Genomic DNA, 27,401 nt, shown 5'->3' on the forward strand with positions numbered 1-27,401 from the left:
CCTAACCACTTCTGGTCTGGCACTGCCCAATTTAAACTGATTTTTTTAAGTAGGTTCCAAAGCAGCAGGGCCTGAACTCACAACCCTGAGATCAAGACCTGAGCTGAGATCAAGAGTTAGACACCTAACAGACTGAACCAGCCAGGTGCCCCAAATATTTTTTTTTAATTGATTTTTGCTCAGGCCACCTGGGTGGCTCAGTCAGTTAAGCGTCTGACTCTTGGTTTCTGCTAAGGTCATCATTTCAGGGCTGTGAGATCAAGCCCTGCATCTGGCTCCGCATTCAGCACAGAGTCTGCTTGAGAGTCTCTACCTCTCCCTCTGCCCCTCCCCCCACTGACACACCCTCTCCCTCTCAAATAAATAATCCTTAAAAAAAAAATTATTTTTACTCAAATTACTGAAAGACGGGGCGCCTAGGTGGCTCAGTTGGTTAAGTGTCTGCCTTCGGCTTAGGTCGTGATCCCGGGGGTCCTGGGATCAAGCCCCTCATAGGGCTCCCTGCTCAGTGGGGAGTCTGCTCTCCCTCTCCCTCTGCTCCTCCCCCTGCTCATGCTCGCTCGCTCTCAAATAAATAAAATCTTAAACAAAACAAACACAAATTACTGAGTCATATCAAATGAATTTTTTTTTTTAAAGATTTTTTATTTATCTATTTGACAGAGAGAGAGACAGCGAGAGAGGGAACACAAGCAGGGGGAGAAGCAGGAAAATGAGGAAGGAAATACTTAGCTGTGTGGTCTAGAGTAAGACACCTAATTTTGTCTCTCAACTTTAACTTCTCTAGTCAATTACCAGACCTCATGACCTTTAAAGGTCCTGCCAACTCTATGGGTCTATGAACTTCCACCTACCTCCAACCACTCATCTCTGATAGCTCAAATACTTGCAGGGTCAAGTCCACACTCTTCAACAAGAGCGAGAGGGCCCTTTACAACTTGGCCCCAAACTAATTTTCTACCTACTCCTTCTCATTCCCTTTTCTCCACCTTCTTACTCTACCCGCCACCCACTAATGATCTATCCATATAAGAGCAATGTATCAGGGGGTGCCTGGCTGGCAGTAAAACCTGTGACTCCTGATCTCCAGGTTGTGAGTTCGAGCCCCATGTTGGATGTAGAGATTACTTAAAAATAACTTTTTGGGTTTTTTTTTTTTTAAAGAGCAATATATCAGTTTCTAGTCATGGGCATCTTTTTTTTTTTTTTTTTAAAGACATAAGTCCTGGGTTAAATTACTTCCTCTCTATTCCTTAATTTTCTTGTAATGTAAATGGTGATAATACTTGTGAGGGATGTGGCAAGGATTTAATAAGCTAGTGATTATAAAATGCTTAAGCACTCTGCCTAGCATATAGCAAAGCATGTAAGAGCTCTTGCCCATACCCATTCCTATAGAAGACACCTTTCTGTCCCTCCTTGCCTGCCCTTTGAGAATTAGCTCCAATGTTAACTATCTCCTCTGTAGCTGAACATCCCCACCCCACCCCACAACATTCTCTGGTTTCTTACTTGTACTACAATGTCTATCTCCTAACCCTTCACTATGTATTATCACTACTCATTTATCAGCATCTTGAAAGGCCAATAATGAATTCATCTCTGCAAAAAGAAAACCTAATATGATGTGCCTACAAGAAATTACAGATCTTAATTGTGAAAATGATTGAAATTAATACCTAGGAAAGTACACCAAGTTCAGTAAAATGAAGGTATTAACTAAACTCAGTATCTAAAAATAAAATGAAAATTTCTGATAAAATATTACTTTGGTGCAAACTGCAAGCTTATTTCTTTCTTCTTTAATGTTTCATTAATAAGAACACTATTGGCTGTTCTAAGGTTCCAGAACTTTAACACTAATAACCTGTGTGAAAAATCATGGGTATCTGTAAAAACAAAAACATGTCTTGCATTTCATGCATCCTATTATATATGCCCTCCACCATGGGACATTTCTGGTTGTCATAACTGGGTGGGAATTAGAACAGAGGCCAGGGATACTGTTAAACATCCTATGGTGCACGGGAGAGTCCCACAAAAAAGGATTATCTGTGAACAGTGAATAGAGCCAAGGCTGAAAAACCCTGCCTACATTATCTGACTGCTTCCCCTTCTTCTGAAAAGCAATATGCTAATTTTAAGCTCCAATTCAAATGTGGAATCCTTTAAAGTGACTGTTCTTATTACTAATATTACTTTATACGAGATGCCTGGGTGGGTCAGTCAGTTAAGCGGCTGCCTTGGGCTCAGGTCATGAGCCCAGGGTCCTGGGACGGAGTCCCATATGGGGCTCCTTGCTCAGCGGGGAGCCTGCTTCTCCCTCTGCCTGCTCTGCGTGCCAGACAGACAAGTAAATAAATAGAACCTAAAAAAGAAAAAAAAGTTTTTAATAACTCTGAAACTTACAGAAAAAAACATTAAGGAAAAAAGGTCAATTTCTGAAAATCAGACTCCTCAAGAGGAAGCTGGTGTCACTTGATTTTGGAAAACATGATAAAAAGGGAAACTCCTAACAGCCTTTTACAATATGTGCTTTGCCATGTCAATAGCAGAGTCACAATACTGTAGATAAAACTGGTCTCTTCAAGTAAGTAATGGGTGAAATATACAACACTGCCTCCCATACTCTAGAGTAAGGTTTACCTCAATGGAAGCTATTCCATTCTTAAAATGGTTTCTAAGTTCAGTAGCTTTCTTCACCCTCAACCTAGGGACTCAGGGTGGTGGTTTACTATCACAATTAGATTTTTCCTCACCAAAGTACCATCTTCAGAAGAATTAGTAAAACTTCTACTTGCATATAGAGTTTAATGGGGTATTTTGTTTTACAAACACTAAGACTTTGTTTTGTTTTTAAGGATTTTATTTATTTGAGAGAGAGAGAGCAACCAAGCACAAGCAGGGGGAGCAGCAGAGGGAGAGGTTCGAGAAGCAGGCTCTCCACCAAGCAGGGAGCCAGACGTGGGGCTTAATCCCAAGATCCTGGGATCATGACCTGTGCCGAAGGCAGACGCTTAACCAACTAAGCCACCCAGGAGACCCAACACTAAGACATTTTAAATTTGCCTTTAAAAATGACAATACAGGGGCGCCTGGGTGGCTCAGTTGGTTAAGTGTCTGCCTTCAGCTCAGGACCACATCGCATCAGGCTCCCTGCTCAGTCTGCTTCTTCCTCTGACCCTCCCTCCTTTTGTGCGCTCTCTCGCTCTCACATTCTCTCTCAAATAAATAATTTTTTAAAAAATGACAATATAGGGGCGACTGGATGGCTCAGTCGGTTAAGTGTCTGCCTTCAGCTAAGGTCATGATCCCGGAAGTCCCAAGACGGAGCCCCACATCAAGCTCCTTGCTCAGTGGGGAGTCTGCTTCTCCCTCTGCCCCTACCGCTGCTCATGCTCTGTCTCTCTCATATTCTCTCTCTCAAGTAAAATCTTTAAAAAATAAAAATGACAATATAATAACAACCGCCCCCCCCAAACCCAGATGCAAAACTGGGCACCTTTGAACTTGAACAGACATTCCTCAAAGGAAGATCTACAAATGGCCAAACAGCACATTACATGATGCTCAACATGACTAATCATTAGGGAAATTCAAATGAAAACCACAATGGGATCTATTTTCACACTCATCAGGATGGCTATTATAAAAAAAAACAATATAACGAATGTTGACAAGGATGAAAAGAAATTAGAACCCTTACGCATTGCTGATAGGAAAATAAAATGGTACAGACATTATAAAACACCGTATGGCAGTTCCTCAAAAAACCTGAATTACCATATAATTCAGCAATTCTACTTCTGGGTATATAACCAAAAGAACTGAAAACAGGTAGCCAAGATTATTGCAGTGGTGACCAATTTATAACATTTTCTGCCAGACTCAGGGAGGAGAATGGAAGTAACAAGACTTTTCAATATTAGAAACAATAAAGGAATAATAATTTTAGATCATTTGCCAAAACAGCAATCAATGTACTGCCTACAATTTGACTTCTGGAGCCCTAAAGTAAAGAAACTGGATCCCAAAGATTATGGTGGGGAATTTTTGAAGTATGTCCATATTCAAGTGGAGATCAAAGAAACCCAACCAAAAGCATTGTGGAGTGACAGCGTCAACTGGGACCAAACAAAAGTCCTTTTTAAAAGGGTTATTTTTGTGTCATAGCGCTTTGGAGACTGCGTTTGAGAGGCCAGTCCACGGTCCTCCCAGGAGTGGCCTCACGGAAATAAAAGGGTTATTTTTGGGGCACCTGGCTGGCTCTGTCAGTGGAACATGCACCTATGATCTTGGGGTGAGTTCAAGCCCCAGGTAGGGTAGAGATTACTTAAAAATAAAATCTTTAAGTATCTTTAGGGTACTTAGGAGGGAGGGAGGGGCTATGAAGATTATGATTTTTTGACTTTGGAGGAACTAAGGTGATTGGCAGTGGAAGGAATTACACGTAAAATTCCTTAAAAATTTACTGACTTAAAAAAAAAAAAGAATCGAAAACAGGGACTCCAACAGATATTTGTATGCCCACATACCTAGTATGTTTAATAGCCAAAAGGTGGAAGCAACCCAAAAGTCCATGGACAGACAACTGGATAAAAAAAAGTATGATATCAACATAAAATTGAGCATTATTCAACCTTTAAAAGAAGGAAACTCTGACATATGCTACAACTTGAATGAACCTTGAGGACATTCTGCTAAATGAAATAAGCCAGTCACAAAAGGACAAATATTTTATGATTCCACTTACATAAGGTATCGAACATAGTCAAATTCATACAGACAGAAAGTAGAATGGTGGTGGCCAGGGGTTGGGGGAGGGAGAATGAGAAATTGCTGAATGGATATAGAGCTCCAGTTTGGAAAAATAAAAAGGTTATGGAGGTGGATGGTGGCACAACAATGTAAATGTACTTAAAGCCACTGAACTATATACACTTAAAAATGGTTAAAATGGGGGGTGCCTGACTGGCTCAATCAGTAGAGCATGCAAGTCTTGATCTCGGGGTTGCAAGTTCAGGCTTCATGTTGGAGAGAGATTACTTTTTTTTTAAAAAGGTTAAAATGGTAAATTTTATGTTATTGTGCCACACACACACACACACACACACACACACGACCTATAAAGTAAAATACAAAGTGAACAGTTCTCTTTGCACGACAGAAAAAGATGAGAGATTCCAAAGTAGTCAATGAAACAGGATTCCTGCTACTTTGTATCAGTAAGGCTCTGCTAAATCAAAGGGTCTCACAACCGGGTTTATCCAGGTAAAGTTCCTCAGAAATTATTACAGAGAAAGGAGTTAGCTCTAACTGGTGATTCTGCAACTACTGCAAAAGATATGGGGAAAACACTATAAGCTCTACTGTATAAATGATAAATTAAGCTCTTTAGAGCCAAAGGTAATGAAAAGTTGTCTAAATTCTTTAAATTTGGGGTACTTGAGAGAAACTATTGATACATTAAAGAGTGGAATTGTGTTTTTTATTATGAAACCAGTATTTTAACTCCAATTTTATTCTGGTCAACAGACCTTATTAGACAAAGGTAGAAGCAGAAAGAGACCCAAATTCCACCAGCAGTAATTCTGCTTTTCACTGCAATCAGCTTTTATTGCTGACATAAAAAATAATTTATTCCCTAAGGATTTCCTTTTTTTTTTTTTTTTTTAAGATTTTATTTATTTGACAGAGAGAGACACAGTGAGAGAGGGAACACAAGCAGGGGGAGTGCGAGAGGAAGAAGCAGGCTTCCTACTGAGCAGGGAGCCCAATACGGAGCTCGATTCCAGGACCCCAGGATCATGACCTGAGCCGAAGGCAGACGCTTAACAACTGAGCCACCCAGGTGCCCCTCCCTAAGGATTTCTCAGTTTAGTAGAAAGTATACAGCTCAGAGGTTAACTTTTCTTGAGTTCTAGTTTCCATCTAGTCTTTAACTATGAGCGTTTATAAATATCAAGCATGTCTAAAGCTTAGACAAGTACTGGGTTCACTTTTTCTTTTTATTAAGATTTATTTATTTATTTTAGAGAGGAAAAGAGAGCGCACATGTGTGGGAGCAAGTGGGATGGGGGGGGAGGGAGAGAGAGAGAGTCTCAAGCAAACTCTGCACTGAGCGTGGAGCCCATGACCTTGAGAGATCATGACCTGGGCTGAAATCAAGAGTTGATACTTTACCAACTGAGCCCCTGGGTCCACTTTACAGGTAGGTAAGATTAATACTAAATAGGTTTAGTATTCATGGTCACTAAGGTGGTAGCAAATTCAACCACAGTAATTAAAATAATTGGTTTTATTTATCTTCCTCTTCTGAAATTCAAGAGTTTACATAAATGAGGGAAAAACAAAATCATTAAAGACTACTTTAAAAAGAGTTTGGCAGAAAATACTGCTTTTAAAATTGAGCTTAGGGGCGCCTGGGTGGCTCAGTCGTTAAGCATCTGCCTTTGGCTCAGGTCATGATCCCAGCGTCCTGGGATCAAGCCCCGCATCGATCTCCCTGCTCAGTGGGAAGCCTGCTTCTCCCTCTCCCAATCCCCCTGCTTGTGTTCCCTCTCTCACTGTCCTCTCTCTGTCAAATAAATAAATAAAATCTTAAAAAAAAAAATTGAGCTTAAATATGCTGTACGTGGTTAACTGCCTCACAAGAGATTAAGTACAAGAAACTCTGGGATGCGATTACAGCTGCAGTTAATGTTTTTTAAGTTTATTACTTACTGTCTTTGGATGAGGTTAAGTAAAAGGAACATAAGAAATAGTTAATCTGTAAGATGAGTGCTGGATAATTAAAGTTTACCCCCGCCCCAAAAAAACCTAAAGGAATATTATTCAGTCTTAAAAAGGAAGGAAATTCTGTCATATGCTACAACATAGATGAATCTTTGAAACATGTTAAATGAAATATAAGCCAGATGCAAAAGGATTGATATTGTATGATTTCATTTATATGAGGTACCTTGAGCAGTCAAATTCTATAGGGACAAAAAATAAAGCAGTGGTTACCAGGGGGGTGAGGGAAATTTTGTTTTGTTGTTTTTAAGTAGGCTCCATGCTGGGTGCACACATAGGGCTTAAACTCACCACCCTGAGATCAAGACCTGAACTGAGATCAAAAGGTGGAGGCTTAACCCACTAAGCCACCCAGGCACCCTTATGTTTTAATGAGTACAGAGTTTCAGTCTGAGAAGAAGAAAAAGCTCTGGGAGATGGTTGTTGGTGATTACTGCACAACAAAGTAAATGTACTTAGCGGCACTGAACTGTATACTTTAAAATGGTGAGAATGGGGGTACCCTGGTGGGTTCTGGGATCGAGCCCCACACTGGAGTCCCTGCTCAGTGGGGAAGTCTGCTTTTCCCTCTCCAGCTGTCCCTCTCCCCCTGCTCAGGCTCTTTCTTTCTCAAATAAAATCTTAAAAAATAAATAAATAAAATGGTTAGAATGGCAACTTTTATGCTATGTGTATTTTGCCACAATTTTAAAAAATTGAAGTTTTGGCACTAAAAATATAATTTGAGGGGAGCCTGGGTGGCTCAGACAGTTAAGCATCTGTCTTTGGCTCAGGTCATGATCCCAGAATCCTGGGATTGAGCCCTGCATCAGGCTCCCTGTTCTGCAGGGAGTCTGCTTCTCCTCCTGCCCCTCCTTTGGCTCATTCATGCTCTTTCTTTCAAATAAATAAAATCTTTAAATATATATCTGAAGGTTTCAAAACTTACTGTTTTAATAAAAGAAAAATGGAGGGCGCCTGGGTGGCTCAGATGGTTAAGCGTCCGCCTTCAGCTCGGGTCATGATCTCGGGGTCCTGGGATCGAGTACCGCATTGGGCTTCCTGCTCCTTGGGAGCCTGCTTCTCCCCCTGCCTCTCTCTCTCTCTCTCTGTCTCCATGAATAAATAAATAAATAAATCTTTAAAAAAAAGAAAAAAGAAAAATGGAAAGGGGCTGTGCTCTTATTAAACTATTACTAAGGGGGCACCTGACTGGCTCAGTCAGTGGAGCACGCGACTCTTGATCTCAGGGTTGTGAGTTCAAGCCCCACGTCGGGTGTAAGGATTACTTTGGAATTAAAAAAATAACAACAACATCCAGGGACGCCTGGGTGGCTCAGTTGGGCATCTGCCTTTGGATCAGGTCGTGATCCCAGAGTCCTGGGATCGAGCCCCGCATCAGGCTGCTTGCTCAGTGGGGAGCCTGCTTCTCCCTCTGCCTGCTACTCCCCCTGCTTGTGCGTGCTCAGATCTCTCTCTGACAAATAAATTAAAAAACCTTAAAAAAAAAAAAAGTTCTAAAAAAAAATTCAAAAAAACTCCTTTTAAAATAAGTAAATAAAATAAGCTATTACTAAGAATCAGGTGACATTACAAGGCCCTAAAATTCCCTAGTTAGGAATTTTAAAATGATGAACTAGCAGATATCTAGTCACAAAGTGTTGATTACCATTTTATGTTCATGTTTTAGGGGGTGGAGGTGTGGAGACTATATGTGATTAGACTCTGCTACAGATTCTGCTAAATACATATTTCATAGTGGGTAATGTAAAAAACTTATCTTTCTACGTACTGTCACTGTGTCTGAAACACCTTGCCTTAGAATTACTTTTGGCTTAAATTCCAAAGAGCCTGAGCTCATGGAGTCATTATATATATATATATTTTTTTTAAGATTTTGTTTATTTGACAGAGAGAGACAGCGAGGGAGGGAACACAAGCAGGGAGAGTGGGAGAGGGAGAAGCAGGCCTCCCGCCGAGCAGGAATCCCGACGCGGGGCTCGATGGGACCATGACCCGAGCCGAAGGCAGACGCCCAACGACTGAGCCACCCAGGCATCCCGGGAATCATTATATTCTTGGTAAACCCTTAAAGAGTCAGAAAACCTGCTAAAGTAACTCAAAGCAAAAAAGCATCAAACACGCATTATCCCTAAAAGTTATAAGCAGATATACATGTCTGCCTAAAGAACAAGAAATCCTGTATGGCTACAAAGCCTTTACAACATCCACGGGATGTCTTATTCAAGGGACAAACTGAGAGGAAATCTAAACCGTCAATTATAATACAGTGGGATTTTCTCATTCCTTTAACCACACGCAGTATATAAAATCAGATGTATTTCTTGTTTGAACAACCAAAATGTTTCAAAACACATAAACCAAAAGAGCCTACAGATCAAGTGAAACCATAGCACTTTTTATTCCAAGTGGTTATGTACAACTGCTGTAACCTTTACCAAACCCACAAGTAAATCTGAACTTTGAGTTCTGCCTTCTTCCAATTGAACTTTGGTGCTAATTACATCTCCTTCCTATCCAGAATTAAAAAGTCTATTTCCCACTTCTGAACTCTCTGTTAAGGCAGTTCCAGATCCAAGAGGTTAGAAGGGCACCTAATTCCCCAGCAGGGAGCCTAAAGCCATCTACTACTTGGTGCACTTGTTTATTTATTTATAAATGACTTCAAATTACTCACTACGAAACTCCAGCCTCAAGTCCTGCTTAAGCAACTCTTCCAGTTTCTTCCAGTGGAAACAAACTCAAAGCTACAGTCCAAATGGCTCCAACCACCATGACAAAGCACATTCACTAGGCTAGTCTGCTCCTCCCTCTACCACCGAAAATGACGTTCAAAGAATCACAAAACTCAACACTGAATTCTACTCCAGAAACCAACACTGTATGTTAACTAAAATTTAAATTAAAAAAAGAAAAAAAAAAAGTTTTGGTTCTATAAATCATGTCTAGAAGCAACACTGTATCCATTAGTCTTATTCTAATTCCAACACCAGAATTCCACTGTATAGTAATACACACATTTTAAACCTCTATCAAAAGTATTAAACATCACTTAAAACTTACTTTCAGCTTAAGGATTTTTTTTTTAATTATAAAAAAATTACTCTGGTTAAAATGATTTAATTTTCTTCTTGGGGAATTAAACTATTTGGAGGCTTAGATATCTAAATTTTTCAAAAGCTGAAATATTCCCTTGGCCACCCTAGAAATCAACATGCACTTTAACCTGACCAATACAAAATTTGTTAAAGATGGAATCTGAAAGTAGTTCAGTCTATATTTTAGGCTCACAAGTCCCAAGAACCTTTTCCATTAATCCATAACTGCAGAGAGAATAGATGGGTCTTGGAATTAAAATAAAAAGAATGTATTGTTTTTATTAAACAAAATGAAAAGCATTAAACAGATGCACAAATTACTTCATGACATTACAATCTTAACAGAGCTTAATTCTAGAACAGTGCTAGCCAATAGAAGTTATTATAATACAAACCAAAATTTGAAACTTTTTAGTCACACTGTTAAAAAGTAAAAAGAAACAGTGAATTTTAATAATATATTTAATGTAATATATACTCAAAATATTAACATGGAGTCAACATAAAAATTAATACTTTTTTTGCTACATCTTCAAAACTCAGTATTTTTTTTTAAAGATTTTTTATTTTTTATTTATTTATTTGAGAGAGAGAGAATGAGAGAGAGAGCACATGAGAAGGGGGAGGGTCAGAGGGAGAAGCAGACTCCCTGCTCAGCAGGGAGCCCAATGCGGGACTGGATCCAGGGACTCCAGGATCATGACCTGAGCCGAAGGCAGTCGCTTAACCAACTGAGCCACCCAGGCGCCCAAAACTCAGTATTTTTAATAGCTCTATTGAGATACACTTTCACACCAGAAAACTGACCCATTTTAAAGTATACTATTAATGATTTCTAGTATATTTATGGAGTTATACAATCATAATAATAAACTTTAGTACATTTGCATCCCCCCAAAAAGAAACCTCATACCTATTAGCAGTCACTCCCCATTCTTTTCCACCCCCATTCCTAGGCAATCACTAAACTACTTTGTGTCTGTATAAATTCACCTTATCTGGATATTTCATATAAATAGAATCAGTATGTGGCCTTTTGTACTGGCTTCTTTCAGTTAGCATGTTTTTGAGGTTCATCCATGTTATAGCAAAGATCAGTACTGGTATAAAGACTAGCCAAATTTCAAGTGCTCAATGTGGCCAGTAGACAGTACTGAGCAACCTAGGTATAGAACCAAAAAGCTCCTCAAGAAACAAACATATCACCTGTTAAATAAGAGACCATGTTAAGCACCTGGATGGCTCAGTCAGTTAAGCCTCTGCCTTTGGCTCAGGTCATGATCCCAGGGCCCTAGGATCAAGCCCCACATCAGGCTTCCTGCTGAGCTGGAAGTCTGCTTCTCTCTATGCCCCTCCCCACTGCTCATATTCTCTCTCTCTCAAAATCTTTTAACAAAAACCTTAAAAAAAAGACCATGTTAAAGGCATGAGAATCCTTAAAGAGAAATGCCATTTATGACAGATAACACTTGAGAGGTTTTGTGGTTTTTTGTTATTGTTTTTAAGACTTACTTGAGAGCGAGAACACGCACAAATAGGAGGGGCGGGGTGGGGGGAAATCTCAAGTAGATGCCATGTTGAGCTCGGAGCCTGACTGGGGGCTCAATCTCACACCTTGAGATCATGACCTGAGGCGAAACCAAGATTCAGACATTTAACCGACTAAGCCACCCAGGTTCCCCACACTTTAGAGGTTTGATTTTAAAATAATTGTTATAGCATATATAAAAACCATTACAAAAAACTAATGCCAGGGTGTTATCTTGATAAAGCCACAAATATTTCTCATTATATAATTCCAGATAGCTCAAACAAGTGAGCAAAATGAATCTTAAAGGCGTAAATTTCCACTTTAAAAGTACAGAATAAGGGATGCCTGGGTGGTTCGGTTAGTTAAGTGTCTGCCTTTGGCTCAGGTCATGATCCCAGAGTCCTGGGATGGAGTCCCACATCGGGCTCCCTGCTCAGTGGGGAGTCTGCTTCTCCCTCTCCCCCTGCTTGTGCTCTTTCTCAAATAAATAAATAAAATCTTTAAAAAAAAAAAAAAGAAAGAAAAGTACAGAATTAACAAAGTGGACCTTAGTTCGAGGGTACCTACCACTTTATACTTCAAAAACTATCTTTGTTGATAATTTAAAACAAAACATACCCACCACCCCTTGTTCAGGATTTTACCAACAATTCACACGTTTTTTAAAAAAGTTTTTAATTTATGACATTAAGAAAAAACTTGATTAACTAAGCCAAATTCTAAAAATGTCCAACCCTATTTTATTGAGCTATATATATATATATATAATGTCTTCCCACCTGATTCTATGAATATATTTTACTATCCGCATAGTAGCATATAGTTCTTCTAATCTCATCTATATCAAGAAAAATTTTTAGAGTATGACTCAGATTCTTAGGAGAAACCAACTCTATTTTGCAAAGTTAATCTTAAAATGTATTTTACTTAGGTGGCCCAGTTGGTTGAGCGTCTCTCAGTTTTGACTCAGATCATGATCTCAGGGTCATGGGATCGAACCCCGCATCAGGCTCCGAGCTCAGCACCGAGTCTGCTTGAGAGTTTCCCTGCCCCTCTGCCCCTCACCCTGCTCATACATGTGTGCTCTCTTCTCAAATAAGTAAATAGAATCTTTGAAATATATATATAAATTTCACTTAAAATTTTGTCTATCTGGAAAGAAGAAATTCATCTATTCAACAAAGTGGATCTAGGAAGATGTTCTATAGAGGTCACTTTATACAATTTCTAGCAACAGTCAACTCTAGTAGCATCTAATTTAATGAATGACCACAAGATATTTTAAGTAAACAAATTACCAGAGGGTGCTCTATTTTCTCACAAGAGAAGCAATCACAAAACTACCCTTTATAAATAAAGGCAATCATTTAGTTTATACTCTAAGACACAAATAAAAAAAAAAAAACAGGGGACGGTACCTGTAATAAAATCTTGGCTAATTCTGAGCTTCAGAAAATGGTAATGTTTAAAATAAGATTTTAACTTTAAGATTACCACATTTTCCTTTATATCTGTGATGGATGATCCCTTATTCAGGGCAGGGTGAAATTATACCAGAGTTTCTGAGAATGACCTCCAAATGTAAACAACTCAAAAAAGATAAAAGAGAAGAACACCAAAATTGCTCCGTAAATTTCTACCGTAAGTAACAGAGACTAACAGAAGTTTCAATCTCATTCCAAAAGTCTGGAACATAAGCAAGGTTATGGAAATTTCCATTTTCTATACAGCCCTGGCATCCAGAAAGACAAAAATAAATGTACTCTTTTATTTGTGGCTTAGTGACTTCTGGGTATTCTCTGATCAGGAATTAGGCCATGTTTAATCACTTAATTTCCCTTATTTCTCAAAGAAAGCTAAGAGGTTCTTTATATGCACAAAGTAGCTGTGACACTAACAATTTGCAATTTAAGCATAATTTTTTTTTTTAAGAGTTTGCCTCCAAGTCAAACAAAATTCAGGACGTTTTTTTTTTAATTTTAAAATTTGTTGTTTAGGATTTTAATCTGAATTACTTTTTGTCAATTTGAAAGCAACGTTTAAAAAAAATCCACTTCAAAAAAAAATTTACTTCAAGATTAAAACTCACAAGACACGGAGTCACAAGTTTACCCCCAAATCTATTTTCATTTCTTCCATTTAAGATCAAACCAAAACAAACCCCTGCACAACCTAAATGGAAAGAATGAAAGGGTAAGGGAGGGACAGTTTGTCACTTCAAAAACACTAACTTAACTAAAAGCAAAATTCCTGGGGAACTTTGGAAATTAAATTTTTGATAGTAAATTCTTTTTTTTAAGATTTTGAGGCACCTGGGTGGCTCAGGTCATGATCCCAGGGTCCTGGGATCAAGCCCCGCATCGGGCTCCCTGCTCCGCAGGAAGCCTTCTTCTCCCTCTCCCACTCCCCCTGCTTGTGTCCCTCTCTCGCTGTGTCTCTCTCTGTCAAATAAATAAATAAAATCTTTAAAAAAATAAAATAAAAAAAAAAAGGTTTTAAAAATTTATTTGAGAGAGGGAGGGAAGGAGAGCACAAGCAGGAGGAGGGGCAGAGAGACAATCTCCAGAAGACTCTGGGCTGAGGGTGGAGCCATGGGGCTGGATCTCATGATCCTGAGATCAAAGACCTGAGCCGAAATCAATCAAGATTTCGAGACTCAACTGACGAGCCATCCAGGCACCCCAAATTTTTGGTAGTAAATTATCACCAAGTGCAAACCATGTTATTATGCACCCAAGTAATGGTATGGCAGACACTGTTTTTCAAGCCTTGGCTTTTAAAGGACAGAAAACAAAAAGTTACAGGGAAAGCAAGGGAGTAATAGAGTAAAGATACACTGGAAATAGAGTTCACACCAGCCTCTAGTCTTAAACTTACTGTATCTGAAATGCCTCCCCCTAGGAACGAACCGGGGTTAACTGGCAGCCACTTCACAGCCTGCTCCTCCCCACTGCCTGTCCAGTCCCAGCGCAGTCGCCTGCCTGGTCCCCGCCCCACCCCTGGGCTGAGGGCTGGGCAGAAACTCTGGCAAAATAAGGAAGCCTCTGGGAGGTGGCAAGCGGCCAACTCAAACTGGATGATTCCAGTTTAGGCTGGTTTGACTCACAAACAAGCAGTTCTTAGCTTTCCCCACAATATTCAGACACACTGGCTGCTGAGGCAGCATACAATGAGTTCTCCTCATTTGCTCTCCGCGTTAAGTCTACCTTGTTCTCATTTCCCTAGCAGCAGGGAATCTCAAGTGAAAGCCAGATTCTCCAGTACAGAGCAAATATGGATCAGCCTAGCACTTGTTTCCAAAACTGCCTATTCCATACAGACCCCTAATGCTGACACCACTATTACCTATGGAAAGCCTTCCTGAAATGCTTGTACTTGACAAAAAGAGGAAAACCAGAAAGGAAATCGATCTATTTATAGATCTCCACAATGGAAGTTAAGCCCATCAGAGTAATCAGAAAGCAAACACCTCCATTTTCCATATTTAGCATTAAAAAGGCTTGGCTAGCTAATATGACTCCAAAAGACAGAAGGTTGTGTAGATTATTGCCTCCAAAATAAAATTCAAAAATATACTCTTCAACTGCTGGTGGGAATGGAAAAAGATACTACTAATACATATATACATAAACACACATATAGATACATAATTACACACAGACCTTCATCAGGGGTGTACTCTCCAAAGCACACACTGCCAAACACTTATTCCATGCTGCTCAACAGCCCCAAAACTGATTTAAGAGGGAATAAACAAATGTTCAATCTTCTGGAAAGTATGGTATTTAAGGGAGCAACTCAAAATATGGGGAGGCTTTGTATATTTTAAATCTAATAGTTTTCTCCAGGATTGCAGACACACTAATTTGCTTGCTGTTCTCGTTTTCCCCCCTAACCCTTCTCCCTCCAAGTAGGTAGCTTTTTAAAGAACTTTGATACCTGTCAACTGTACTTCAATAAAATAGAGAAAAAATAAATTTTCTATGAAAAAAAATGAGAACTCAGATACCAATATTTCAAGGAGAATAGTCATAAAGTCAATGAAACCACCAGATGGCTTTTATTTAATTTCATCACAAATAAGAGTTGCAGGGCGCCTGGGTGGCTCAGTTGGTTAAGCGACTGCCTTCGGCTCAGGTCATGATCCTGGAGTCCCGGGATCGAGTCCCGCATCGGGCTCCCTGCTCGGCAGGGAGTCTGCTTCTCCCTCTGACCCTCCTCCCTCTCATGCTCTCTGTCTCTCATTCCCTCTCTCTCAAATAAATAAATAAAATCTAAAAAAAACACCAAAAAAACAAATAAGAGTTGCAAATTTCAAGATAAAAACTTTATTTAATGGTTGGAAATAGAGCAATGAATACATTTTATTTACAATACTGACTTTCAGCAAGACAGTCTTCCTTTTAAAATCTAAGATAATTTCAGCTGTCTAAAAAAGTAAAAATGAGGCAGAAGTGCAAAATAATAAAACAGGCTAAGAATGGTTGTGAAACCCAGAAATAAATCAGCTATTTAAAATGCATTAAAAATGGTATTTTACTTAGACTTAAAATAAGCATGCAAATATTTTCATTTTATAAGGGCCAAAAGATAAAGAAACATCCCTCCTAATAATATTTATTATCCTTAACTTTGGCTTCTTAAAGGCTTAGATAAACCTCTACTGTTCCTCCTTCAAAGTCCTCTGAACGCTCCCAAAACATACTTTACCAGTTATCCCCAAATCAATAAACATCTAATCATCTACTTTTACATTTTAGTTGGCACAGTTTATGTTTCAATGGTTTCTGTGCATAGGTATCTTCTCTTTACACACTCAAAGAACAAAAAAAATCTCTTCAATTTAAGTGATAATCTCAAATTGACAGGTATAAAGAGTAGCAAAGAGGAGAAAGGTTGGTATTATGCAATAAAACCAACTTAATTTCTACTCTCATTTCAATCCTACACAGCTACAAACAAAAGAGCTAGGGGAAAAAAAATCTTGGTTTCTAAACACCAATTTCCCAAATATGGTTTGATTTGTTGTTACCATTTTTTCCCTGAGATTAAAAGGCATTACTTGCAGTGGAAGTGACTTTCTTCTGTTAAAAAAATTTCTTGTAGGGGCGCCTGGGTGGCTCAGTCATTGGGCATTGCCTTCGGCTCAGGTCATGGTCCCAGGGTCCTGGGATTGAGCCCCGCATCGGGCTCCCTGCTCGGCGGGAAGCCTGCTTCTCCCTCTCCCACTGCCCCTGCTTGTGTCCCTCTCTTGCTATGTCTCTCTCTGTAAAATAAATAAATAAAATCTTAAAAAAAAATTTTTTTTTCTATTTTTGTGCCCCTAAATATATCTCAGAATAAGGAATCACAGTCCAACAGAACCAAATTTTATTTCCAACTAAATCCAGAAACTACTTGCCTATTTGTTATTATAGACAAGACATCATTTTTGAGGATTAAAAACTCAGACAAATGTGTTTTTATGATTAAACATTACAACAGGGGCGCCTGGGTGGCTCAGTCAGTTGAGCGTCCAACTCTTGATTTCAGCTCGGATCATGGTCTCAGGGTCGTGGGATCTGGCCCGTGTGGGGCTCCCTGCTCAGCGGGGAGTCTGCTTCTGCCTCTCCCTCTGCCCCTCCCCCTGCTCATGCTTGCTCTCTAAAATAAATAAATCTTTTTAAAAAAAATAAACATTACAACAATCACCAACAAACTGCTAATTATTAATTCCTTTAACACTTAAGAAAACTGACTTTTGGGGCACCTGGCTGGCTCAGTCAGTGGAGCATGTGACTCTTGATCTCAGGGTCATGAGTTTGAGCCCCATGTGGGTGTAGAGGTTACTTAAAAATAAAATCTTTAGGAGCGCCTGGGTGGCTCATTCTGTTAAGCATCTGCCTTCAGCTCAGGTCATGATCCCAGGGTCCTGGGATCGAGCCCCATGTTGGGCTCCCTGTTCAGTGAGGAGTCTGCTTCTCGCTCTTCCTCTCCCTCTGCCCCTCTCCCCCCTCTCATGTCCTCCCTTTCTGTCTCAAACAAATAAAATCTTTTTTTTTCTTTAAATAAAGATTTTATTTAGTTACTTGTCAGAGAGAGAGCGAGAGAGCACAAGCAGGGGGAGCAGCATGCAGAAGTAGCAGCAGACTCTCCACTGAGCAGGGAGCCTGATGTAAGACTTGATCCCAGAACCCTGGGATCATGACCTGAGCTGAAGACAGATGCTTAACCAACTGAGCCACCAGGCATCCTTCAAAATCTTTTTTTTTTTTTTTAAGATTTATTTATTTATTTATTTATTTGAGAGAGAGAGAAGGGTCAGAGGGAGAAGCAGACTCCCCGCTGAGCAGGGAGCCCGATGCGGGACACGATCCTGGGACTCCAGGATCATGACCTGAGCCGAAGGCAGACGCTTAACCAACTGAGCCACCCAGGCGCCCGCAAACAAATAAAATCTTCAAAAAAAAAAAACCACTTTTACTTCATATATGTATTAAAACTACTTCCATATCTCACAGTTTCCAGCACATTATATATATCATAGCAAACTGGATAGTCAGGTAATAAAATGAGTGTTCCTTCCCCAAATCAACATTCTAAATAAGCATACTTGTAAAATAAGAGAAATGGAAGGTACATGGTCACTTTGATACATGTAACACCACCAATCCCAATGGCTTCCCTCTCACCTTATCAGCCTCATCCATAATCTTTCACAAGCCTGCAAGATGACAGCAATTTTGGAAAATTTTCTTTTTCTTTTTTCTTTTTAAATTGAGTGACAGTAAAGCAAAGTTTAATGAGCAATAGTACAAAGCTCCCAAAGAGGGAGACGACCTGAGAGGGTTGCCTGGAAAATTTTCTACATGAACCTGAAAGTAAGTTCTCTCTCCTTAAATAAATAACTGCAAACCTCCTCTTGAAATCATAGACAAAAGGTTATTTGAATAAAATTCCCCCTCTAAGAAACTATAATCTATAATGTCTTGATTTTTCACAAAATGACTAGCAGAACTGATCTTTACAGAAAAAACATGCTCATTAGATTCCTTTTAACCATTATCTGTTGTAAAAATCCAGGATCTGCTCAATATGCTAATTACTGTTTAAATATAATTCAGGTAAAATAATCTTAAATGGTCTATCATTAAAAAAAATGAGTAGGGCTATGGTCACCTTTGATATAATTTACTAAAAAAAAATAAAAGAAATATACAAACAAGTTCTACAAATAATACTAGCAATAAGAAGTATTTTTCAGGGGCGCTTGGGTGGCTCAGTCAGTTAAACATCTGCCTTTCACTTGGGTCATTATCCCGGAATCCTGGGGTGGAGCCCCACATTGGGCTCCCTGCTCAGCGGGGAGCCTGCTTCTCCCTTTCCCTCTGTCCCTCCCTCCTCCACTCATGTTCTCTCTAGATTGGTTTCTCTCTCAAATAAAATTTAAAAAAAAGATTTTTCTTTTTTTATATATATATAGTTTTTTTTTCTTAAAGATTTTATTTTTTTATTTGACAGAGAGAGACACAATGAGAGAGGGAACACAAGCAGGGGGAGTGGCAGAGGAAGAAGCAGGCTTCCCGCCTAGCATGGAGTCCGTGGGGCTTGATCCCAGGACTCTGGGATCATGATGTGAGCCAAAGGCAGACGCTTAATGACTGAGCCACCCAGGTGCCCCCCCAAAAAAACTATTTTTCACTTCCCTTTCAATAAGAAGTAAATTATTCCAACTGCAAAGCTAAGACATTAAACAAGAGAGGGGCCTTTGCATAAATCACACCACATCTTAATAGAGCATCAGTGCTGAAAAGTTGATTGCTCGAAGATCCATATGCTTTTCTTGTTACTTTAAATAAACACCACAAAGGCTATTTCAAATGTCAGTTTTCCTGCCCTGGAAGTAAGAAAAAGAGAATGTCTGTCTCTCTCTCCCCTGTCCCCAAGCTTCTTCCTTAAATCTTCCAATTATGGGGGACCCTGGCTGCTCAGGCGGTAGAGCATACAACTCTTGAGCTCTGGGTCATGAGTTTAAATCCCATATTGGGCATGGAGCCTACTTTTAAAAAAATCTTCCAATCATGACAGTATAAAAGAAATTCTAGTAATATAATTAACTATACCAAAAAACACATGAAATTTCATCAAATATTTTCTAAATCAACTTATTCTCATTTTAAAAATCTATATGTAGAAAGCTTGCTCTAAACTCTGATTCAGGGCACCTGGGTGGCTCAAGTTGGTTAAGTGTCCAACTCTTGATTTCAGATCAGGTCAAGATCTCAGGGTTGCAAGACTGAGACCCACACTGGGCTCCAAACTTAGTGGGGAGTCTGCTTGAGATTCTATCTCCTTCTCCCTCTGCCCCTCCCCAGGCTCACATGTGCTCTCTCTTGCTTGCTCCCCCCCCCCGCAAAAAAAGAAAAGAAATTCTGATTTATTCAAACGGGTAACTAAGCATGATTTAATGCCACATGGCTTACCAAAAGTCACAAAGAGACAATGAAATGTCACTTACTACAGTTATTTTCATGTAGTTACCCTTGCTTATTACTACATTCATTTTGCTCCCACCTAAAGACCTATTTTTGTGAGAATAACAATCTGTAGTTACCAGACATATTTAGACAGACAAGCCAAAAGGGTTCAGAAGAACAAAAAAGAAAAGGATGACCATAGCCCAGAAAGCTTTTAAGGAAGATGAAGCTGCTTTTGGAAAGCTGGAAAGATGCACTAGCCATAGACACCAAGATTAATATAAATACATGTTAGCTCTTAATTAGACACGTATGTAGTTTTTCTATTTTGGCTTAGCCATTGCAAATGTTTAAACTACTTCTATTCTTGGGGTGCCTGGCTGGCTCAGAAGAGCATCCAACTCTTGATCTCGGGGTCAAGAGTTCAAGCCCCACATTGGATGTAGAGATTACAAAAAAATAATAATAAACTTAAAAAAATAATAAAAATAAATAAACAGTTCTATTCTTGGGGCTCCATACAACCTATCTTACTCCATAAATTTGGTACACACAAAAACAATATTTGTTAACTAGATGGCTGAATGTAAACTCAAAAGTCAACTTTAGATTAAAAAGAGATTTAGAGAAGTAACCTACTGAATAGGAGGGAATAGAATAAGAACAGGTTTAGGATTATCCAAATCTTAACTCTCTCCCTTTACCCCCTTTCATCCATTTCCCCCACCCCCCCTTTCATTCAGTAAACCTCTATTGAGTATAAAATCAAGGACGGCCAGGATATCTTTTCAGCAGTCTGGTGAAGTCTATGCACCACTTTCCAGAATAATGTTTCTAAATGCATCAAGTAAAATAAATAGGAATAAAAGGGAAACCAATTATATTGATGCAGTTATTAAAATATTTAAATTTTTGTGATATGTTTTCATTAACATTAAATTATAATACTTAACATTGAGTTTAATAACTACTTCCCAGTAATGACTAGAAACCCCACTGTGAGATATCTGCAACTATAATAAATTACCTGTGGATTTATACTGGTAACAAAGTAACTCATACTATCAATACTACTGTTTTTTGTTGCCTACTTTAATAATGGGAGGCAATACTTAATTTCAGTTACAGGTTACTAGTGAAAAGATGTAATTTTCCCCATCCAAGTTCAGGGACCCTAAGCCAGCCCAATCATCTTTGGGTGTGATCAAAGTAAACAACTGGGAAACAAAGCACAGTCAAAAACTACTTTAATATATCGGGAAAGTTTATGAACTAATTTAAAGTCAATAAATTAAATTCCTTTAACCTGTATTACAGAAAATTCATTAACGTGACAGGAAAAAGAAACCCAATGATAGGAAACTACAGAAATACAGTATGTTCAAAATCAGGGCTTTTAAAATAAATACTTTTTTTTTTTTAAAGATTTTATTTATTTGAGAGAGAGAATGAGATAGAGAGAGAGAGCATGAGAGGGGGAAGGGTCAGAAGGAGAAGCAGACTCCCTGCTGAGCAGGGAGCCCAATGCGGGACTCGATCCTGGGACTCCAGGATCATGACCTGAGCCAAAGGCAGTCGCTTAACCAACTGAGCCACCCAGGCGCCCCTAAAATAAATACTTTTATGGAATATATGCATTTAAAATTTTCTGTTGAAAGGAAAAGTGACTCCCTAAACCATGACAGAGAAAGAGACATACAGCACCACAGGGCTGCACACAGGAAAGTTTATACCATTAAGTCCCAGTTCTCACCAGTTAAATACTGAGAACAGTTACGCAGAAACTGTAAGTGTGTCATTTATAAAGAGTTCACAACCAGACTGCTATCAATCCCATGTTTACTCATTGGAAATGCACCAATAGGAATCTAAGGGGGATGGAGGGTGACTGACTTCCCAGTCAGTCATGCAGACAGAATACTATATAGCTAGAACCAAGCTATATTTTATCTACTATAAGATGCTAATTTGAAACATTTTTTAAAAACTTGGAAGGTCATAGTTTCACAGTCATAAAGCTTTAAATATTACAAAAAAGAACTTATTTCCTCCAAAAGGAAATTGAACGTTCTGAATCTATATAACATCTCAAAATATTACACTCTGAGGTCAACGTAATAGTAAAGGAAAAGAGGACATCTGATAAAAGGGAGGCTGAACCGAGGGATAATGGGTATGCTCTTCCCACCAAAAGATTTTTTTTCCTTGTACTTGCTTCAATAATATGTAACGACCAAATCTTTTAGCTAATATTTACATTACTTTTGTTTTATCCGTTGTGTTAACTAAGAAATGTTATCTAAGTGTTTCAACTATTTATTGAACATGTACTGTGAGAAAGATAATATGCTAGGCTCTATGGTGTGCACAAAGGAAGACCTCGTCCTGTTCTTAGAGGATAGCACTGAAAGGCCTGTCACTCAGTCCCATCTCCAGAAAGTTCACCTGTTTCTCACAAATCAATATAATCTGATTATTAACATAATGTCTCTCCCACCTGTCCCAAGTTAGGCATTCTCAGAGTCCGAGGCTTCATTCTCCAAGCTACTGAAATAGCCTCCTCACCACAATCTCGGTTTTTCCTAAGTCACCAGATGCCCTTCTAAAGCACAGATCTCAAACTATCTCCCTTCTCAAAATCTTTCAACCACTCATCTCTGCATAAAGAACCAAACCCAAAATCATTATCAATGTTAAGTCATTCTGAATTATGTGCTGTTCACAAAACATTCTTCCATTTGTATCCTTTAAGGTTGTTCCTTCAACGCACAATGTTCCCTGCCTGGCTAAAACTCAGCCCTTCTTGTTAAAGTCCTACATAATAGCCTTTATAGCCCTAAATCATAAAAACTTCCAGCCCTAAGCATGAATCAGGTAGCTGACAGAAGAGGAAATATCTTCAACAACTGTAATTCAGTCCCCGTGTACATTTTCTAAGCTTATTCGGCCTTTGTGGCAGTTATCTTTCTGACTGTAAATATTCAGAAGCATGTAACTGTTCCTTTAGCTTACATAAACAGTGATCAGCTCCATCAAATTAATCAGATGGCCTCTGGGTTCAAGTCTGTGAGCCCACATGCTAAGGGCCAGATCCCAAACCACTATCACTCCCACTGAAGTACAATGCCAACCTGAAGGCCCTGTATCATGTTTCTCCAATTTCAACACTTCCACAATTGGTTGGCTTTTCAGTAAGTTTTGACACAATGGAATGCTACTGTATCCCTTTAATGAGGAAGGTTTAGGGAAAAAGGACTAAAACTTGAGTATCTTAATTCTGGTTGGAGACAGGACATGACAAGACTTTATAATCAGCTTATAGAGTTCAAATGAACCTTGTCAATAGATCAAATAAATTCATGAGAGGTTAAGGGTTTTCATCCATGTCACAGAGCTACAACACTGGAGCCAGAACGTAATTTTCCCCAATTACATGATCATTTACTTTTCTTAAATTAATTCTAAGCAGGCAATACTAAAACAAAAATCATTAATCTGGGCATTTTAATCAGGTCAAAAAATTTTGTATCCTATAAATTTAAAATGCACACCATCCAAGTATCAAACTAGGATATCTGGCATAAATAGGATGAATAACAATAACTGGAAATGAGGAATGGTTAAAGACTACCAATAACTGAAGCAGTAATAATAATAGCTAGCAATTATTGAAGGCAGCATTTAATATATATGGTATCAAGCTAAGTACTTAAATACATTTTTTCATTTTAATCTTCACATAACTTTAAAGCATGATTCTCACAAAAGAGAAAGCTGAGGCATAGACAGCTTAAGTAACTTGTCCAAGATTATAAAATGAGTAAGCTATACTATCTACGTAGATCTGTGATAAACTTCTAAGATGTTTGCTGTTAAGATTACCTTCAAATTATTTTTATCTTTAGAATAAAACTCCTTTGTAAAAAAAAATTCCCAACTAATGAAATTAGCTCCCTCAGCCTTAGTGAACAGCTGTTACAACCTACATTTAAAGAAAGCTTTTCTACTTAAGTTTATAAATTGGCTATCACCTTGATGTTAAAATTAGTTAAAATGTATCCAAAAGTTGATTTAGCCACTGACAGATGTGTCAACAATATATTTCACCAATACATCCTGAAACAAAAGGCTTTTATGAATTTTCAACCAAAATAACAGAAGTTAACATTATACACCCAAGAAATTAAAAACTTTAAAGAGATACCACGGCACAGGATTTACTTCATTCAGCTAAAGTTACCGTTTTTCTCTTTTGGCCATTTTAATATTGAGCATCTGGAGCACAAAAGAGTATTTGCAAATCACTTAATTGCAGGTACTTGACAGAATGGTGAATTCCATGGCCACCCACTAATCAAAGCCTCTTCACTTGTTATATACATGATCCAAGATTACTTACTTTGAAAAATATTACTATGCTACAAATCATTACCACTAATTGTTGAGAATTTGTGACATTTTATTCAACAGCTCGTCTGTTAGAACAAAAAGCTGTTAACCTACCTGTCACTGCTGGTACTACTGCTGCTGCTGATTGAGTCACTACTGGAGGATCTACTCCTAGAGCCGCTGCCGCTAGGGGACCTGGTAGGTCTAGACGCTTGGCTAGCCAGTCTCTGAGGAGACTGATTTCTAGACTGTGATGAATGTGGTGACCGACTCCTGCTGTGCTGGTAATTCCGCTCTGGCCTTCTGCCTCGTACCTCCCGGGTAATATCATCCCTGTAGATATCCCTGTGTACCACACTGGGCAGTGTAAACTGCTCCCGAGCCCTAGGTTCGTATCGGGGGTCATGAGCATCAAAACGGTTTGGACTTCGACTTCGAGAAGTATAATAGAGCCCATGTTGTAAAGTCCGCTCGCGAGGATCTCTATAGTAATCCTGATCGTAATGTCTTGTCCGATCAAATCCTCCCGTCCCCCGTTCATGGTGTCCATAGGCACTATGTTCATAAGCACGCTCCCTGTTATCTGAAGCCCTGCATTTAGGAGGGGGGGAAAAATATTTACTCAATCAGAAAAGGGCAAGCAAAACTAAAAGCAAGTCATGCAAACATTCATTTCAGCATTGTCTGTCTTTGCAACTGTCATTTGCTAAACAGCATTAACCTACTTAGTAAGCAAACACTACTAAGCTTAACATTTTACTTAACTCCAAAATTTTCACAGCTGAGCAACCATTGTGTATATTGGGCTTTCATGACTAGTGTTCTGCAAGTCAGATGCTCTTTTTATTAGGGATTTTCTGGCTTATGTACAGAAATATACATATACCATCTCCTTTTCATTTGCAGTTTAATGTAACAAGAAGGGACTGTCATTTTAATATCAAAGTTTTCTATACTTCCACCTGATTAAAATATATACCAAACTTTTACTTACTTGACAAATTTATTTTAGGCAAAATTTCCATAATACATTTTAACACAGACATGAAAGCCCTATTGCAATGTATGTCCCAGCAGTAAGAGGGCATTTTCAAAGAAGTCCAGAAAAAAATTTTAAGTATAACTTTTTCTCATTAACTTTCGACTTCTTGAGTAATTATAAAAACTACCAGATTATGTAAACTGCTGTGCCCAATCACATTTAATAACAGAAATGGAATCTTAAAAGAAAAAGACAACAACTTAAGTTATCAAAATACTGGATTGACACATGCTATTCTATGGTAAATTCAATTAAAGAATAAAGATTATTTTATCTCCTGGTGCTATCAAATTCCACATAATTTTTAAAACAACTATTCCATGATTCTACTTGTTAATGTCTATACTTAATGTTTACAGGAAATATACTCTCAAAGGTTTTAGCTAAAATCAAATTGCCTCTGATGAAATCAGCCAACTTTGGAAACTAAGATATTCATTCGAAGGTTGCTATCAGCAATGGTTTAACCTAAAAAAAATATTTCTGTAGGACATGAATATTTGCCAACCTACGGTTACAAAAAATTGTTGCATGTTCAATTACACACATGCAATTATGTGCTAATACTGAAAACCAATTCTAATCCTATAAAGAAATCTTAACATCTTCTACTTTTGTAGAAAACCAGAACTCATTTCCTGAGTTCCTAAAAGACCATTTCATCACATGAATCTCAACTTGAGATTGGGTTTCTTCCCAGCCTTATCTTTGGATGAGATCTTCTATCAAAAGATTAAGAAATCATCAAAAACACAGAAAAATTAGAATCTTTCCAGTGAAGAATATCTGGCAAAAATCTTACAACTAATACTATGTCCCCAATACATACATAGATCCAAATCTCTGCACTAATCTTCATTTTCACCCACCACTTCACTTAGTAGCAACCATACCTTCCTAGGCTATTTCTGCTTTTTGCTGCTATGATGTAAAGCAACTGGCATGGCAAAAAATTCAGTAATACCTTTCCTATTTAAATGTATTAAATAACTTTCTCCTTTTTAAATTTGCTACATCTCTGGCAATTGGATAGGTACTTCAAAGTCTAACAAACAACAGGGTTTCCTTTGAGACTTAAGAGAAAATTTCACAAATAATTCATTTAGCACCCTATCAAATGTTAATTGGTAAAAGCTGTTATTAACGATACAACAGAAGCAATAGGCAATAGTTCTAGGAGAATTACTGCTACAGCTGATATTTTAGGAAGATACAGAAGGCAGGCACAAGAACTAGCAGGGCTGAAATCTAATAGCTATTCTTTGATTCATCTATTAGTACTAAATACTTCTAGAGTTAGTGGGGGGAAAAAAGAGAGAGTTTGACTTGGGTTAGGAGAGGGGCTAATATACACAGGTCAGGACATACCAACCTTTTCCAAGTGTGGAAACACGACCTATAATCCCAATTAAATCTAGGGAGAGAATTGTGAACATAACTTCCCCAATTTTGGCCCCTCTTATGGGGGTAATCCACCTTCTTAATGGGCAAGGGTGTCAAATGATATTTAGATGAACCATAAGAAAAAAAAAAATCTTAGTGACCAGATAAAATAATTCCACTGGAAGCAAGTAGTCCCAGACAAAGTGTAACTCTCAAACCCCCAGACTTCTTTCTTGAGATAGCAGACAATTATAAATTCATCCACATTCATAAAAATTTCCAGCCCTAAGTAGGAATCAGGCAGCTGACAGAAGAGGAAATATCCTCTACGATTCCACCAAATGAGGAAGAACAGTTGCTCCCCATTAGTTCACCTTTGTAGCCATCCAGCACAGTCAATTTTGATTGCTGTATCCACAACTGATCGTCACCATGTGTTCAAGGCTAAAGTACCTTTAACTGGACAGCAACTTGCTTAAGAAACAAAATAGTAATCCTCTTCCCCTGGGCTAATGGAATCTTGACTGCATGACATCCCATACATTCCAGCAATTAGAAAAGAATGGCTATATTCCAGGATTTAGAAACATTCATCATCTCAAATTTCTCCCATTCCATCAAGGAGTATAATTCCAACATGGAAACTGTGTAGATCCAAAATGGAAAAAATCAAACATTGCCTTCACTCTTCTTCATCCAAGTACAGA

The 27,401-nt window shown here is 38.5% G+C and overlaps 1 protein-coding gene across 5 annotated transcripts in view; it reads right to left on the reverse strand.

The window, feature by feature from the left end:
• Nucleotides 1–27,401, reverse strand: part of SPEN (spen family transcriptional repressor) — a 103,316-nt gene that overhangs the window by 38,699 nt on the left and 37,216 nt on the right. For all 5 annotated transcript variants that reach the window (XM_035019711.1, XM_035019710.1, XM_035019708.1 and 2 more), the window contains one exon: nt 24,384–24,860. In XM_035019711.1, the coding sequence (XP_034875602.1) occupies nt 24,384–24,860 (477 nt within the window). The remainder of the gene's footprint in view (nt 1–24,383; nt 24,861–27,401) is intronic.

Source organism: Mirounga leonina, unplaced genomic scaffold, assembly GCF_011800145.1.
Source record: "Mirounga leonina isolate KUSES-001 unplaced genomic scaffold, KU_Mleo_1.0 Mir_173, whole genome shotgun sequence".
NCBI lineage: Eukaryota > Metazoa > Chordata > Mammalia > Carnivora > Phocidae > Mirounga > Mirounga leonina.